At 44.5% G+C, this 14,507-nt stretch overlaps 1 protein-coding gene across 2 annotated transcripts in view; it reads left to right on the forward strand.

Moving 5' to 3' along the window:
- Kdm2a (lysine demethylase 2A) overlaps nt 1-11,082 on the forward strand; it is a 74,324-nt gene extending 63,242 nt beyond the window's left edge. For both annotated transcript variants that reach the window (XM_041660800.1, XM_041660801.1), the window contains exons 16-21: nt 945-1,034; nt 2,970-3,676; nt 5,491-5,654; nt 6,803-6,961; nt 7,784-7,999; nt 8,829-11,082. In XM_041660800.1, the coding sequence (XP_041516734.1) occupies nt 945-1,034; nt 2,970-3,676; nt 5,491-5,654; nt 6,803-6,961; nt 7,784-7,999; nt 8,829-9,010 (1,518 nt within the window). In that variant the 3' untranslated portion in view covers nt 9,011-11,082. The remainder of the gene's footprint in view (nt 1-944; nt 1,035-2,969; nt 3,677-5,490; nt 5,655-6,802; nt 6,962-7,783; nt 8,000-8,828) is intronic.
- Nucleotides 11,083-14,507: the final 3,425 nt, after the last annotated feature.

Raw genomic sequence — 14,507 nt, forward strand, 5'->3', positions numbered from 1 at the left:
ATTTCAGAAAGATTAAAATGTGAAAAATAACTTGGTGGTGGCTTACACCTTTAATCCCAGCATTCAGGAGGCAGAGGCAGGTGGAACCTTGTGAGTTCCAGGACAGCTAGGGCTACACAGAGAAACCCTGTCTTGAAAAACAAAAAAAGAAAAGAAAAATATGTGTGTTGAATTGATAAAAGCTAGATGTAAGTGGCACATGCCTGCAATCCCTGTATTTGGTAGGTTCAGGCAGAAATATTCTAAATTTAAGGTAGCCTGAGCTACTATACTACTATAGAGACTCTGACTCAAGAGGGCATGGGAGAAAAAAAGAAAAGAAATGGTAAAGTAGTACCTGCCTGTGTCAAATCGTTAGTAGAGAGTTGAGTACCAAGCACTTCTGAAGAACTTTCTTTTTGTTTTGAGACATCCTCCCTGTGTAGTTATATTTGGTCAGAGTTTACTTTGTAGATTAGGCTGACCTTGTGTTTTCTGAGATCATCCTGCCTCTGCCTCTCTCACAATTGCTGAAATCCGGGCAAATGCCACCATATCCAGCCATAGACATTTTGAATTTAGTTCTTACCACAAGCCAAGATTTATTTTAACTCAAGCAATTAAGTTGATGCATTGTATCTAGATTTTACAGTGGAGAACCCTGAGTTACAGAGACTAAACTATTGGTCTCTGAATCTCAGTAGTCATTAGTTTGCACAGATAGCGGTCAGGGCTGGTGCCATTGACACAAGATGTTTAGGAGAGGAAACAACTCCGAACTGGCCCAGTCCCTGAAAAATCTCTGCAGGGAGCCTAGAATCAGTGTACCGGTGACTGGCAGTGGGTGTTAGTATTGTTTGTTGCTCAGTAGTCTTAGTCTTTAATTCCCATGTAGACCAGTATGTTTAGAAATAATAGAAGACAGAGGAGACTAACTTTCTTTTAACATCTCTATATGCCTGTAGATGGATGGAGAGGGGTTACTTAACGAGGAATTGCCAAATTGCTGGGAGTGTCCAAAGTGTTACCAGGAAGACAGCTCGGAGAAAGCCCAGGTAAAGGAAATGTTGAGTCTGGTAGGTTGCTGTGCACTCGCTGGACTTTACAGTTAGCATGGGCTTTCTCTGATTCAAAATTTCTTTTTTTTCCTGTTTGTTTGTGGGGGGGTTTGGTTTGGTTTGGTTTTTGCTTTTTTTGCTTGTTTTTGTTTTGGTTTGTGTTTTTATTTTGTTTTGGTTTTGGGGTTTTGCTAGTGTTCTTGGTGTTTTTTCTTTTAGTTTTTTGCTTTTTGTATTACTAGGTACTGTTCCAGTAGGGATTCCTGATGACCTTTTTATTCTGTAGGGTACTAGAAAGGCAGGAACCATCCCTGGGTTATTGAGTTGGAGAATTAGGTATGCAACTTTGTCCTGAGGAATGTAACTAGTGGAGGAGGCAGGCTGGCCTGTGGTGCTGTTACATACTAGATTCATACACTAGAGTTTCCTGTTAAGCAGGTTTACTTTTTTTTCCCCCCTCATCTTTACCTCTTTGTTCTTACCTGCCCCATGTGCCCAAACGTGCACTTCAGAAGCAATTCCAAAGCCACTCCACTAGAGAGAGTGGAGCTAGCTTCATGACCTTAGCCCAGGGCAGCTAAGGTTGTTGCCCTAATGGTCACCACTAACATCATAGGGCCAAAAGGACTCTGGTTATTCATACTGGCAAGGCTGGACCTGTTGAGGGCACAGACAGCAGGTGATGACTACTTACTGTCAGTTCTTCAAGGACCCTACACAGGCATGAGCAAGAAGCATGAAGGAAATTGCTTGCCTTTTTATTTCTTCCACTTGGGCTCTGGGGCAGTTGAAATTTTAGTCAATATTTTTTGTTGATTTGGTATGTTGAGACAAGGTTTCACTGTGTAACCTTTGCTGGTCTGGAACTCAACAATGTAGATCAGGCTGGCTTTGAACTCACAGAGAACCATCTGCCTCTCCAGTGCTGAGATTAAAGGTGTGTATATCATGCCAGGCTAGTTGAAATATTTTTCAAGAGTAAGGGTTTGTGGTGCTGACTACTCCTAAAGTTCTCATTCCATGTTCTTGAACATGGAGCTTTTGAATTTGTCTTTGAGGGTGGCAAATGCTGTTCCTATTGCATTTTATGTGAAAAATAGCTCTAGAACAAAGGTGGTCATTTCCTCCCCTAGTGACCGAGAATGTAAAGAACAAAAGAAATATAGATCAGGACTTTTGCTGGCAATATAGTGTCTCCTTATGGAAAATCCGATTTATTAATAGGGTATTTAATGGCATATCTTGACTGATTTTTGTCACAGCATAGCCATGATAGGAACCATAATTGTAGGAACAGACAGGCATCTGGAAAGCCCGGGTACTACAGCATGACATCTGGGCCTCGTGGGATTCGGGATTCTTCACCATAATCATAGGCAGATCTCTGTAGTAGCAGGTTTCCTCATGGACAGCTGAATTGAGGTGCTGTAGAGTTGACAGCTGAGAAGGAGTGAAGTCTGGTACTTCTTTGTCCATGGTTAGATGAGCAATTTTTCTCTTATCAACATGGATGCGTCACTTGATTGTGAAAGAGCTAAATTAGAGACACAAAGTTACACAAAGGTAGAGTTGTAATGCTAAAATAGTTTTTTACCCAAAGACATAACCAAAAATTGAGGTGCAATGAATAAGATAGGGTAGAGAATCAAGAAACCTTGTACAAGTTCTAGATTTTAGTTCTCTGTACTTGACACAAACCTTTTCTCACAGATCTGTTTCCTGAGTGACCATATAAGGATTTTGTGTTCTGAAATCAGCATTCTGTGGCCTGATTGTGAGTTCAGTTGCTGATCTTGGTAGGCTGAATCACAGGCTCTGAGGAAATGGCTCCCTTAGGCAGCAGTGACTTGGCTTCTCTTAGGTTCTCCTTATTAACTTTAGAAGGTTTAGAAAAAAGGAAGCACTGGTATTTCTTTTCTGGGCATTTTACAGAAGCGGAAAATAGAAGAGAGTGATGAAGAAGCTGTGCAAGCCAAAGTCCTACGGCCCCTGAGGAGCTGCGAGGAGCCCCTAACACCCCCGCCTCACTCACCTACTTCCATGCTGCAGCTCATCCATGACCCTGTTTCTCCTCGGGGTGTGGTGACTCGGTCATCCCCTGGGGCTGGCCCCAGTGACCACCACAGTGCCAGCCGTGATGAGCGCTTCAAACGGCGGCAGTTGCTGCGACTGCAAGCCACAGAGCGCACCATGGTACGGGAAAAGGAGAACAATCCCAGCGGCAAAAAGGAGCTGTCTGAAGTTGAGAAAGCCAAGATCCGGGGATCGTACCTCACTGTCACGCTACAGAGGCCCACCAAAGAGCTCCACGGGACTTCCATTGTGCCCAAGCTGCAGGCCATCACAGCTTCCTCTGCCAACCTTCGCCCAAACCCCCGTGTGCTGATGCAGCACTGCCGAGCCCGAAACCCCCAGCATGGGGATGAGGAGGGGCTAGGGGGAGAGGAGGAGGAAGAGGAGGAGGAGGAAGATGACAGTGCAGAGGAGGGGGGTGCAGCCAGGCTGAATGGCCGGGGCAGTTGGGCTCAGGATGGAGACGAAAGCTGGATGCAGCGGGAGGTCTGGATGTCTGTCTTCCGCTACCTCAGCCGCAGAGAACTTTGTGAATGTATGCGAGTGTGCAAGACGTGGTATAAATGGTGAGCAGGGATACAGGGGGTCAGGAATAGGGGCAGGGGAGTAGGCGGCAGGTCTTCTGTATTAGTAAAGGGACCTAGTTTGTGGGTGCTGTTAAAGATGTAGTCCATTGTACCTGCAGATGTTAGTAGAATTTGACCTTGTTTCCTTCTCTCTCTGCTGGGGAAAGGCAAACTGATAAGAGGTGGCTTGTTCTAAAATGTAGGGTCATAAAGGTTGTAAGCCTGTCTTCCCTCCCCTAACTTAACCATGTGCTGCTTGGGAGTATGACATGTTAGGTAGTGATCCAGTGTTTAATGACAGGATTAATCGCACCAGGAGGAATGGACAGACTTTGCAAAATGAATTTGAAGGTGCTCAAATCTTCCAGTTTTGGTATTCATTAGTGTCTCCACCTCTAAGTTCAGCTTCCAGTTTGAATTATTCCCCTAAACTTGAATTCTTATTCCTTCAACAAGCAGGACCCAGTTCTGAAGCTGATACTTAATTATCCTAGGCCCTGTCTCCAGTTAGACAGACAGTTAGTGGGGACAATTTCTAGAGCTAATGATTGATTAAATTGCTGTGGAACATTGTGAGGCTTTTCATATGGGTGTATATTTTTTATTTTGGTCACACTCTATTACTGTTGTTCCCAAATTTGGTGTTCTGACTAAGTATATATCTGGGAGCTTTTTAGAGTGCAGTAGTATATACATGTAATCCCAGCATTCAGGAGACAGAAGCAAAAAAGTGGTCTGGGGGAGGAAAACAGTTCCCATGCCTGTTGAATCAGATAGGTCTAGCAGTGTGTTCTGACATGTTGCATATTTATTTATTTAAGGACTCCTATCATTGATACTTGGTGTGCTATCAGTGAGATTTTGTCAGTTTAATAACTTGGCCAATACAAAGCTATTTCTTGAATTAGAATTAATGTGTGATCTACCCATATTGTGTTAATTTCCTTTTGTCAAGTAAACGGGCCTGCCAGGCTCTACTCCTTGGTTTTCAGGCCAAGGCACGTAAGGCTCCTATTACATATTAATCTCCTTGTGCCCTGCCAGGCAGGCTAAACTCAAGAGCAAGAACTATAACATTAAATAGAAGCCTGCATGGTATGGTACTGTCTGTAGACTGCAGTAGAAAGGCCTCTGCCTTTCAGTTTTAGACTGGTCTGGCTAGATATCAAGGTAGCAGGGAAGCAGATGTCTGAGTATGGAAGAGGTCTGTCTAGACTGATAGAGTGCATTCTTGATCTCCCTCAGCTGTAAGTAACAAGGGAAAGAAGCAAGCCAAGGCATTCTGAGCAGTAAGAAATTAAAAAATTTAAAAATTAAAGTATTTTGGGGGGCTGGAGAAATGGCTCAGCGGTTAAGAGCACTCACAGCTCTTCCAGAGGATCCAGGTTCAATTCCCAGCACCCACATGGCAGCTCACAACTGTCTGTAACTTGAGTTTCAGGGGATCTGATACCTTCACAGCAATGCACATAAAATAAATTTGAATAAATTATTTTTAAAAATTAAAGCATTTTTTTAAAATTGATTAAATGTTCCTGTACATCTTTCAACAAAAGTCATACTGTTTTAGTACAAAAGAAGGAAACACAGTATACTATTGTGGGACTAGCTTAACCTTGATTTGCAAGATGTCTAGTTGTAAAAAAAAAAAGCAAGGCAGTTTTTACCTGATTCTGTGGCACAAAATGAGTGATCCTTGGTTTTCTATAGAAGGTAGAGGAATGGCCTTCAGGTATTCTGCCTTTACCAGAAGCCTTCTAGAGAGTGCCTTTGACAGGAATATCAAGTTGGTTAAATTCTCTTCCCTCTTACAGGTGCTGTGATAAACGACTTTGGACAAAAATTGACTTGAGTAGGTGTAAGGCCATCGTACCCCAAGCTCTCAGTGGCATCATCAAGCGCCAGCCAGTAAGCCTCGACCTTAGTTGGACTAACATCTCCAAAAAGCAGCTGACGTGGCTGGTCAATAGGCTGCCAGGTAGGTGAGCAGAGGACCAGCAGAGGGGTTATTAGGCTGTTGTCAGCACTGCTTTAAACTAATGCAGTGTAGTTTGAGACTGAGGCACAGTCTTTCCGAAAAGCAAGAGATAGCCTTACCCAGGGCCACTGAGCCTGCCAGTCTCTAAGGCATTGCTGGATTGGTGACTGCACTAGATGCAGAGCATGATTGGGTTGCTGCTGCCAGCCCAGCACATTTCCTGAGCATAGAAGAAGAAACTTGGGTCTGATTTTGCCCTTGTTAACCCTTCAGCATTTTGAGATCCCAGAAGGACAGAAGCCACACAGCATCTATTGCTCCAATAGAAACTAAGCAGTTGGGTGTTTACTTTCCTTGTATATGGATGTGGGTGGGTGTACATTTGTGTGTACGTACATGTTAGAAGTTGATATCAGGAACCTTGACTCACTCTCCCACTTGAGGCAGGATCTGTCAGTCACACCCCGCAGCTTGCATGTCATGTAGCTAGTTTTTGATATAGTTTGTGGAGATCCCATCTCTTTTCAATGCTGTAATTACTAGCAGACTGTCATGTCCACTTGGCATTTATGTGGTTTCTGGGAATATGAATTCTGGTCTTATTTGAATGGTAAGTACTTAGCCATCTCTCTAACCTCACCCCACTCCAGCAATTGAGTTTTTTGTTTGTGTGTTCATTTGTTTGTTTTATTTTGAGATGGTCCCACTTTGTGTTCTTAACCTATGATGAACTCAACAGAGATCAGTCTGCCTATGCCTCTAAGTGCTGGGATTGAAAGTGTGTGCTACCACACCTCGCTCTAGCAATTATTGATTGTTTTGTTTTGTGTTTGTTTTTTCCTTCAAGACGAGGTTTTTCTTTGTAATCCTCGCTGTCCTGGAACTCAGAGATCCTCCTGCCTTGCTGGGATTAAAGGAATTCACCACCACCACCCAGCTTTCCATCAGTTCATTTTAACACCAAAGTAAAAGCTGTAACTTGGAGGCCTAGACAATCATGGCAATCTTTAGACTTGGTTACTAGAGCTAGAACACAGTCCTTCCTTTAAGACTAGAGATCCATTTCTTTTGCCCAGAACAGCTAGTAACTGAGACTGTGAATTCTCTAAATGTAGAATATGTTGTGTGTCTGTTTCCATTTGTTGCAGGACTGAAAGACCTCCTCCTAGCAGGCTGTTCCTGGTCTGCAGTCTCTGCCCTCAGCAGCTCCAGCTGCCCCCTTCTCAGGACCCTTGATCTTCGGTGGGCAGTAGGAATTAAAGACCCTCAAATTCGGGACTTGCTGACTCCACCCACAGATAAACCAGGTATGATCTGGGCCTGCCTATCTGTATCTGTCTTGGTGTAGGTTTCTTTTTGGACAGACCTTGAAACTAAGCCTAAAATACAGAGGTTATATACAAGCAGATAACTCCCACAAACAGGAGGCAGTTCATTCTATGCATTTAGTTCAGACCCAGAGAGCATAAATCTGAGAAAGTCTTGTAAATCTTCTGGGTCAGAGTAGGAAATTGAATTGTATGCTGGACTGTGAAGAGCATAGGCCCATTTCACACATCACCTTGGAAGTGGGGCATATAATCTGACACTGAGAAGACAGAAAACTTAACATTATTTTCTAGAAACATTGTTTCCTCCCTATGGGAAGGGTTAAGTGTGGCAGTTCTGCTTAACCCTATCAAGGGGGTCCAAGCAAGCATAGAGCTACTGCTACCTAGGGCTTTGGTAGAGAATTAAAAGTTTTGATCTAAGATTTTGGTTTGGTTTGGTTTGATTTTTGAGACAGGATTTCCCTGTAGCTTTTTGGAGCCTGTCCTGAAACTCATGCTGTAGATTAGGCTCGCCTTGAACTCACAAAGATCCACCTGTGTCTGCCTCTTGAGTGCTGAGATTAAAGGCGTGTGCCACTACCACCTGGCATAAACTTTTTTTTTTTTTTTTTTTTTTTTTTAAATTTTCGAGACAGGGTTTCTCCGTAGCTTTTGGTTCCTGTCCTGGAACTAGCTCTTGTAGACTAGGCTGGCCTCGAACTCACAGAGATCCGCCTGCCTCTGCCTCCCGAGTGCTGGGATTAAAGGCGTGCGCAACCACCGCCCGGCTGGCATAAACTTCTTTTCTTGCCTGTGCAGGTCAGGACAATCGAAGCAAGCTCCGGAACATGACTGACTTCCGGCTGGCAGGCCTTGACATCACAGATGCCACTCTCCGACTCATCATTCGCCACATGCCCCTCTTGTCTAGACTCGACCTCAGTCACTGCAGCCACCTTACAGATCAGTCCTCCAACCTACTCACTGCTGTCGGGTCTTCCACTCGATACTCCCTCACAGAGCTCAATATGGCAGGTATGCTGTGGTCTTTATGCTTGGGATATTAGATGGTTTCTTTGCTTTCTGAACTAAAACCATGTTTGCTTATTGATTCATATCTGCATGGGGATAGAGAGGTGCCTCAGTGGTCCCCATGTCATGTGGTTCACAACCACTTGTAACTCTAGCTTCTGAGGATCAGACACCTTCTTCTAGTCTTTGAGCACCTACACACACATTGGCATACATACAAAAACAGCTGGGCATGGTGGCACACACCTTCAATCCCAGTATTTGGGAAGCAGAGGAGGGTAAATTTCTTGAGTGTGAAGTCATTGAGGTTTACATAATGAGACCTTGTCTCAGAAAAATAATAAATTTTGAGAATGTACATCTTGGCCAGGTTTTGGTGGTAAAATGCTCTTCAGAGACAAGGCAGGCAAATCTCTGAATTTGAAGTCAGCTTGGTCTACAGAGTGAGTTCCACAACAGCTAGGCTAGGCCTACACAGAGAAGCCCTGTCTCAAAACAACAATAAAAAGTTTGCATCTGCAGGAGAACAAGAGACTTCTTTTCCTTTTTAACCAAAAGATCTCAAAGGCAGGTAATAAACTCAGATGCCTGCATGTATGGCTGCCATCCAGCTGTAGTCTGGTTAGCCAATGGCCCTTATGCTGCTCACTCGCCCATGGTGCTTGCAGGAAGGCAGCAAGAGCCACAGTGCTTATGGCACCTGTGGTCTCTCAACATGTGACAAAATGGACTTTGATTTAGCATTTTGGAGAAAAGTAGAACTGAATGACAGAGATGGGCATCTGCGGCTGCATGTTTGTGATCTTTCTTCTCTTGGACATGTTGCCCACAGGTTGCAATAAATTGACAGACCAGACCCTGTTCTTCCTAAGGCGAATTGCTAATGTCACCTTGATTGACCTTCGAGGATGCAAACAGATCACTAGAAAAGCCTGTGAGCACTTCATCTCAGACTTGTCCATCAACAGCCTCTACTGCCTGTCTGATGAGAAACTGATACAGAAGATTAGCTAAGACATGCTCAGCCCGGACTGAACAGGAAAATCTTCCCCTGCCTTCCCACCAAGGAGAGTCTCTCCCTGCGCAGGTTCTGAGGCCAATGACACACTCCCTCTCTGCTCTCTTTTCTCTGAGCCCTTCTCCCACAGGTGGGGCAGAGAGGATGGTGGACACCAAGGTCACTTGCTTGCTCCTCTTTCTCCCAAGGAAAAGAGAGGAGAGGTCGATCAAGGAGAAAGCACAGGCTGTGCTGTCCCAGTGCCTGCTTGCTTGCTCGTCTGCCAGCTGAGAAGCTGGACTCTCAGTTTGGGGGAATTTGTGCATTTTCACCTGCACTGGGCCAAGAGCCCTTCCTTCTCACCCATGGTCCCCCAGCAGTGCCTGGTTCTGAGCAAACTCTAGGGAGGAAGGTCTGAGCAAACTCCAGGGAGAAAGGTGGCCTTGTTTCCCTGGCCAGGATCTCCTCATGGTGTCCGTTGCGTGTCTCTCCTCCGTTATACTCTCCCAGCTTCTGCAGGAGGGGCCAGTAGCCCTAGGAACACCAGGCCTGGCAGGTCTCAATGGTGCTGTGAGGTGTCTGAAGCATTGTTCCATGTCTGTGCTAGCCCCTTTTCTTTTCCCTGGGCTTGATGCTGTCCAACACTCATGCTCATTCACATAATATAGTCCCCATTCTGCCACCACTCCCTAAACTTTCCTACTAGTCTCTGAGTTTATTGTTGCACTTACTGGGGTTATTAAAAGCTCTTCCAAGGAGCTAGAACTGTACCCCCAGAGATGCTCCTCCATTTCATTGCCACCCAGGCATATTCTAAGACAGGCATCATCTCCCCTCCCCACTCCCAAAGCCCTCCACCAACTGCCCTTGTCCTCTTTCCTGCCTGAACAGGACTTTCCTAGAATGCATGTCCTCAGAAGGAGCAGCCTGTTTCCTCAGGTTTGGGGAACAGAGGACTGGTTAAGTCCCCACCTGCCTCCAGGCCAGGTTCCTCTAGGCCTCTGGTTTAGTATAGCCCTCTGAGACCAGGCCTGTGTACAGCCTAGCAGCTCACTGACCTGATGCCTTTTAAGGGGAGTCCTGATTGGAAGCCAGTTTCCTGCCCTCTGCCTGCAGCCTTGGAAGTGTGTGTGCATGTGCCTCTGTGTGTCTGGCTGAGTGTGCTGCACGTGTGTGCAGGGAAGGAGGGGAGCATGGTGTCTCCCACTCCACCACCCTTTTCCAAGCCCCATCAGCTGCCCCCTTTTACTTTGCATTGAACGGCCTGTCCAAAGATCCTCTCTCTAGGGCAGCAGAGAGCTTTTTGCACTTTAAAAAAGAAAAAAAAAATGGTCGGAATTATTCTGGGTCAATATTTAGAGTGTGAGGAGATGCTCAGCAGAGGCCTGTGGCCAGAGTTTATCAGTGATACATGCAAATTTGCACTCTGCTCCCCATCTGTAGGAGATTGATAGCACAGCCTTATCCCGCTTTCTCTTCCCCTAGCCATACCCCTTCCCACCCTATTTCCTGTAATCCAGCCTCAGGCTTTCCTAAACTCCATCAGGAGGGGACAGAGCCCAGGCACCATGAGTCTGAAGTGTGAACCGCCCAATGAGAGATGCTAACTGCACCCTTGCCACTGCCAAAGCAATAGAGGCAGAAGCACACCCCTCCCCCCACCTTTGCCACTTAGCAGAGCTTTGACCCTGGTATTAACCAGTTGTTTTTCCAGGAAAACTGGGTTCTGGCAAGGGGTGGCATTGTTTCTTCCAATCTGCTGATTCTCTTGGCTGCACCTAAAAAAACAGCAGTCTGCCTCCATGACCCTCTGCCATTCCATTGGTCTTCAGGACCCAGGATTCTGGGGCTGAAATGTTGAGGAAACGCCAGTGACTTATTCCAGAGTGCCTCAATTGGGGGAACTTCTGTAAAGAACCCTGGGTGTTGAGCAAAACCTTATTAATATTATTAATGACCTATAATTAGAAGCTTCCTGCCTCTTTTTTTTTCTTTATTTCTTTTTGGTTGCTCCTGTGGAAAATACTAAAATTACTAAGTTTTGTTTGTCGTCTTTTTATAAAAGGGGAGGTGGAGAGACCCCTTCAGAGCAGGGATTGTGCCGGGAGAGTGCCTCTGACCTTTGGGACAGTTCATCCACAGAAATTTCTAAGCTGATGGCTTGTCTGGGGTTTTGGTCTTTGCATTTAGGTTTGGATAAAGCAAATGTTTTACCACACAGAAATTCGTCAGCTGAAAAGGGAGCTCAGGATGGCGGCAGATGGACTGATGCCCTTGTTGGGTCTTTCTTTTCTTTAGAACTATGAGGGAGAATGGCTTTTAGAGGTGAGGGTTGGTCCTTGCAAAGGAGAGAAGTGTCTCTGGGGGCAAGAACATGTACGTTCATAGTCCTGCATCTACTCTTAGCTGTGGTCTTGCCAGAGCCTGGCCTCTTCAGACTGTAGGATCAGACCTCTGCCTTCATCTTTCCACATATTGGGGCAAAAAACCACAAAGGAAAGGAAGAAAATTATATATATATATATAACTATATATATATAATATAAAATCACTTGGTGATTAAAAAATAACTGCTCAATAAATAAAACTCCTAAAGTCACTATGTTTAAAGGGTTTGTTTTTTGGGGGGAGAAATATTGTAAATATATATTTTTTTGTTGCTTATTTAGAGTCAATCTCCAATGTTGTGCTAAGATTTTTAAATTAAATGTAAGCATTAAGGGAACGAGTCTTAGCTACCAGCTGACACATTGGCATTATTTTGGGTCAGGGAAGAAAGGAAGCTAGTTGGGCTTTGTTTTCTAAAAGTTCCCCACTTGGTTTTAGAAAGAGCAAAGATGTCTTTCTTCTGACACTTGGGAGTGGGAGATATTTGTGTAATAAAATTTTTAAAAGACAAAAAAAGAAAGAAATAGCCTCCAATGAGAAATATTTTGATTTGGTTTTCTTTTTTGTTTTTGTTTTTAAATAAAAAGACTTTAAAAACAAAAACTAACCCCTTTCTCCTTTGGTGTATGTGAATATCTGAAAGGATGAATCAGAAGGTCATACAGACATGTCCAGCCAAGGCCATAGAATGCTGGCCCCTCCACTCTGGACAGAAACAGCTGTGGCACTGGCAAAAGTCTGTACTTAACTAATTTTCTTAATGTCAAAAAGCAGTACTTTCTTCATTGAGGAAAACTTAAAAACTTTTTGTGTGTGATTGCAAGCATGTACATACGCCATGGCATGCGTGTGGAGGTCAAAGGACAGCTTGAATGAGTTTTTGTCACTGTGTGGATTGTCAGGCTTTGAGGCAAGTGCCTTTACCCACTGAGCCATCTCTTCAGCTCAAAGCAAACTTGGGTGGGTGAGAGGATTTCTTTGTATAACCACTCTGGCTGTCCTGGAACTAAATCTGTAAACCAGGCTGGCCTCAAATTAAGAGATCTACCAGCCTCTGCCTCCTGAGTGCTGGGATTAAAGGCATGAGCCACCACCGCCTGGCCCTAATGAATGGATAAGTATTTTATGTGCTGAGGTTAAACAGGCAGTATTGGAACAGTGCCTGGGAACAGCTTGGGCATTTCTCATCTTTTAGCCCCAATAACGAAGACCAACCTCCACATGACTAAAACCACAGACTAGGCCCCTGCTTAATATTAGTGCCAGCCTGAAGCTTCCAGATGGGCTGTGGTTGGCATTTACCCCTATTATCTAACTTAGCCATATAACCAGATCTGTTGCTTAGTAAATTGAGAACTAGTTCTCACCTCTAGGCAAGCACTGCCTGCTGCCAGAAATCATCACTGGCTCAGGAAGGTTGGATTCTTACATTTCCTACTGCCGTGAACTGACAGCTAAGGCTTGTCTAGTTCTGCTGTATGCTCCAGAAACAGATAGGACATTGTGTAAATTTACTTGTAGTTAAGTTTCCTGAAGAGGAGCTGTTTGGGTGTTAGCAGAGAACAGGGAGTTGTCAGTTTTGCCTCCATTATATCACCTCATCCTTGCTACCACTGTCTAGTACCTCAGCAATAGCCTCTAGTTCAGAGGGTCTTAACCTATGAGCTACGATTCCTTTGGGGTTCAGACAACCCCACAGGGGCCACCTAAGACCATTTGAAAACATTTACATTACAATTCGTAACTAGCAAAATTAGAGTTACAAAGTAGCAACAAACGCAATTTTATAGTTGGGGGTCACCACAACATGAGGACTGTATTAAAAAAGAGTCACAGCATTGGAAAGGTTGAGAACACTGCTAGTCCAACTCAATAGCAAGAATATGTCAATGATTGTCCCAGTGCTGCTGCTTCCTACTTAAAACGTGTTTAAGAGATGACTTGCTGGGTAAAAGCACCTGCAGCTGAGCTGCTTTCAATCCCTGGATCCCGTATGGAAGAGAACTGACTCCTGCATATTGTACTCTACCTCCACATACAGACTATGGCATGCACACAGCCACATACATGCATTTTTTTTTTTAAATGTTGAAAAACAAGTGACCAAGCAGTGGTGATTCGTGCCTTTAGTCCCAGCACTGAGGAGGCAGAGGCAGGCAGATCTCTTCTGAGCTCAAGGCTAGCCTCGTCTACAGAGTGGGTTCCCAGATAGCAAAGGCTACACAGAGACCCTGTTTCAGAACAGAAAAGGGAAAATAAAGATATAGTGACTCATGCCTTGAACATGGTTACTTCAGAGATTGAGGCAGGAGGATCAATGGACATCCAAGACCACAAATACCTTATATATAGTATGATAATCCTACTCTGTCCTATTTAAAGATAGGAAACGGGGGCTGGGGAGATGGCTCAGTGGTTAAAGAGTGCTGGCTTTTCTTCCAGAGAACCCTTTCAGTTCCCCATAAGCATTTCAGGCAGCTCACAACTGTCTGCAACTCCTGGTTCCAGGGCATCTGATGCCTCTGAGGGCAACTACACTCATTCACATGCAGATACACATGCCTTACACATAATTTAAAATAATAAAAACAAATCGTGGAAGTTTTCATTTTAGCCAGGTGGTGGTGGTGCTCACCTTTAATCCCAACATTCAGGAGGCAGAGACAGGCTGATCTCTGTAATTCAAGGCAAGCCTTGTCTACAGAGCAAGTTCCAAAACAGACAGGGCTACACAGAGAAACCCTGTCTCAAAATGTCTTTGAATTTTTTTTATTAGGGTTTTTTTTGTTTTGTTTTGTTTTGGAGACAAAGTTCTCTTTATGTAGCCCTGGCTGTCTGAGAACTCATGTGAAACAGACTGGCCTCTAAATCATAGAGATCCACCTGTCTCTACCTCCCAAGTATTGGAATTAAGGTTGTGCACCGCTATAACTGGCTAGTGTGTGTTGCCTGCATGTATGTCTGTGTACCATGTGCATGCCTAGTGTCCATGGAGGCCAAAAAATAATCAGATCCCTGAAACTGGAGTTACAGATTGTGAGCCACCACGTGGATGCTAGAAAAAAAAAATTGCTTTTTTCAGGAGGAGTAGTCAATGCTCTTAACTGCTCAGCCATATCCCCAATA

The sequence above is a fragment of the Microtus oregoni genome, unplaced genomic scaffold (genome assembly GCF_018167655.1).
Source record: "Microtus oregoni isolate MIOR12 unplaced genomic scaffold, Mior012 000012F_ref0000307, whole genome shotgun sequence".
Taxonomy (NCBI): Eukaryota; Metazoa; Chordata; class Mammalia; order Rodentia; family Cricetidae; genus Microtus; species Microtus oregoni.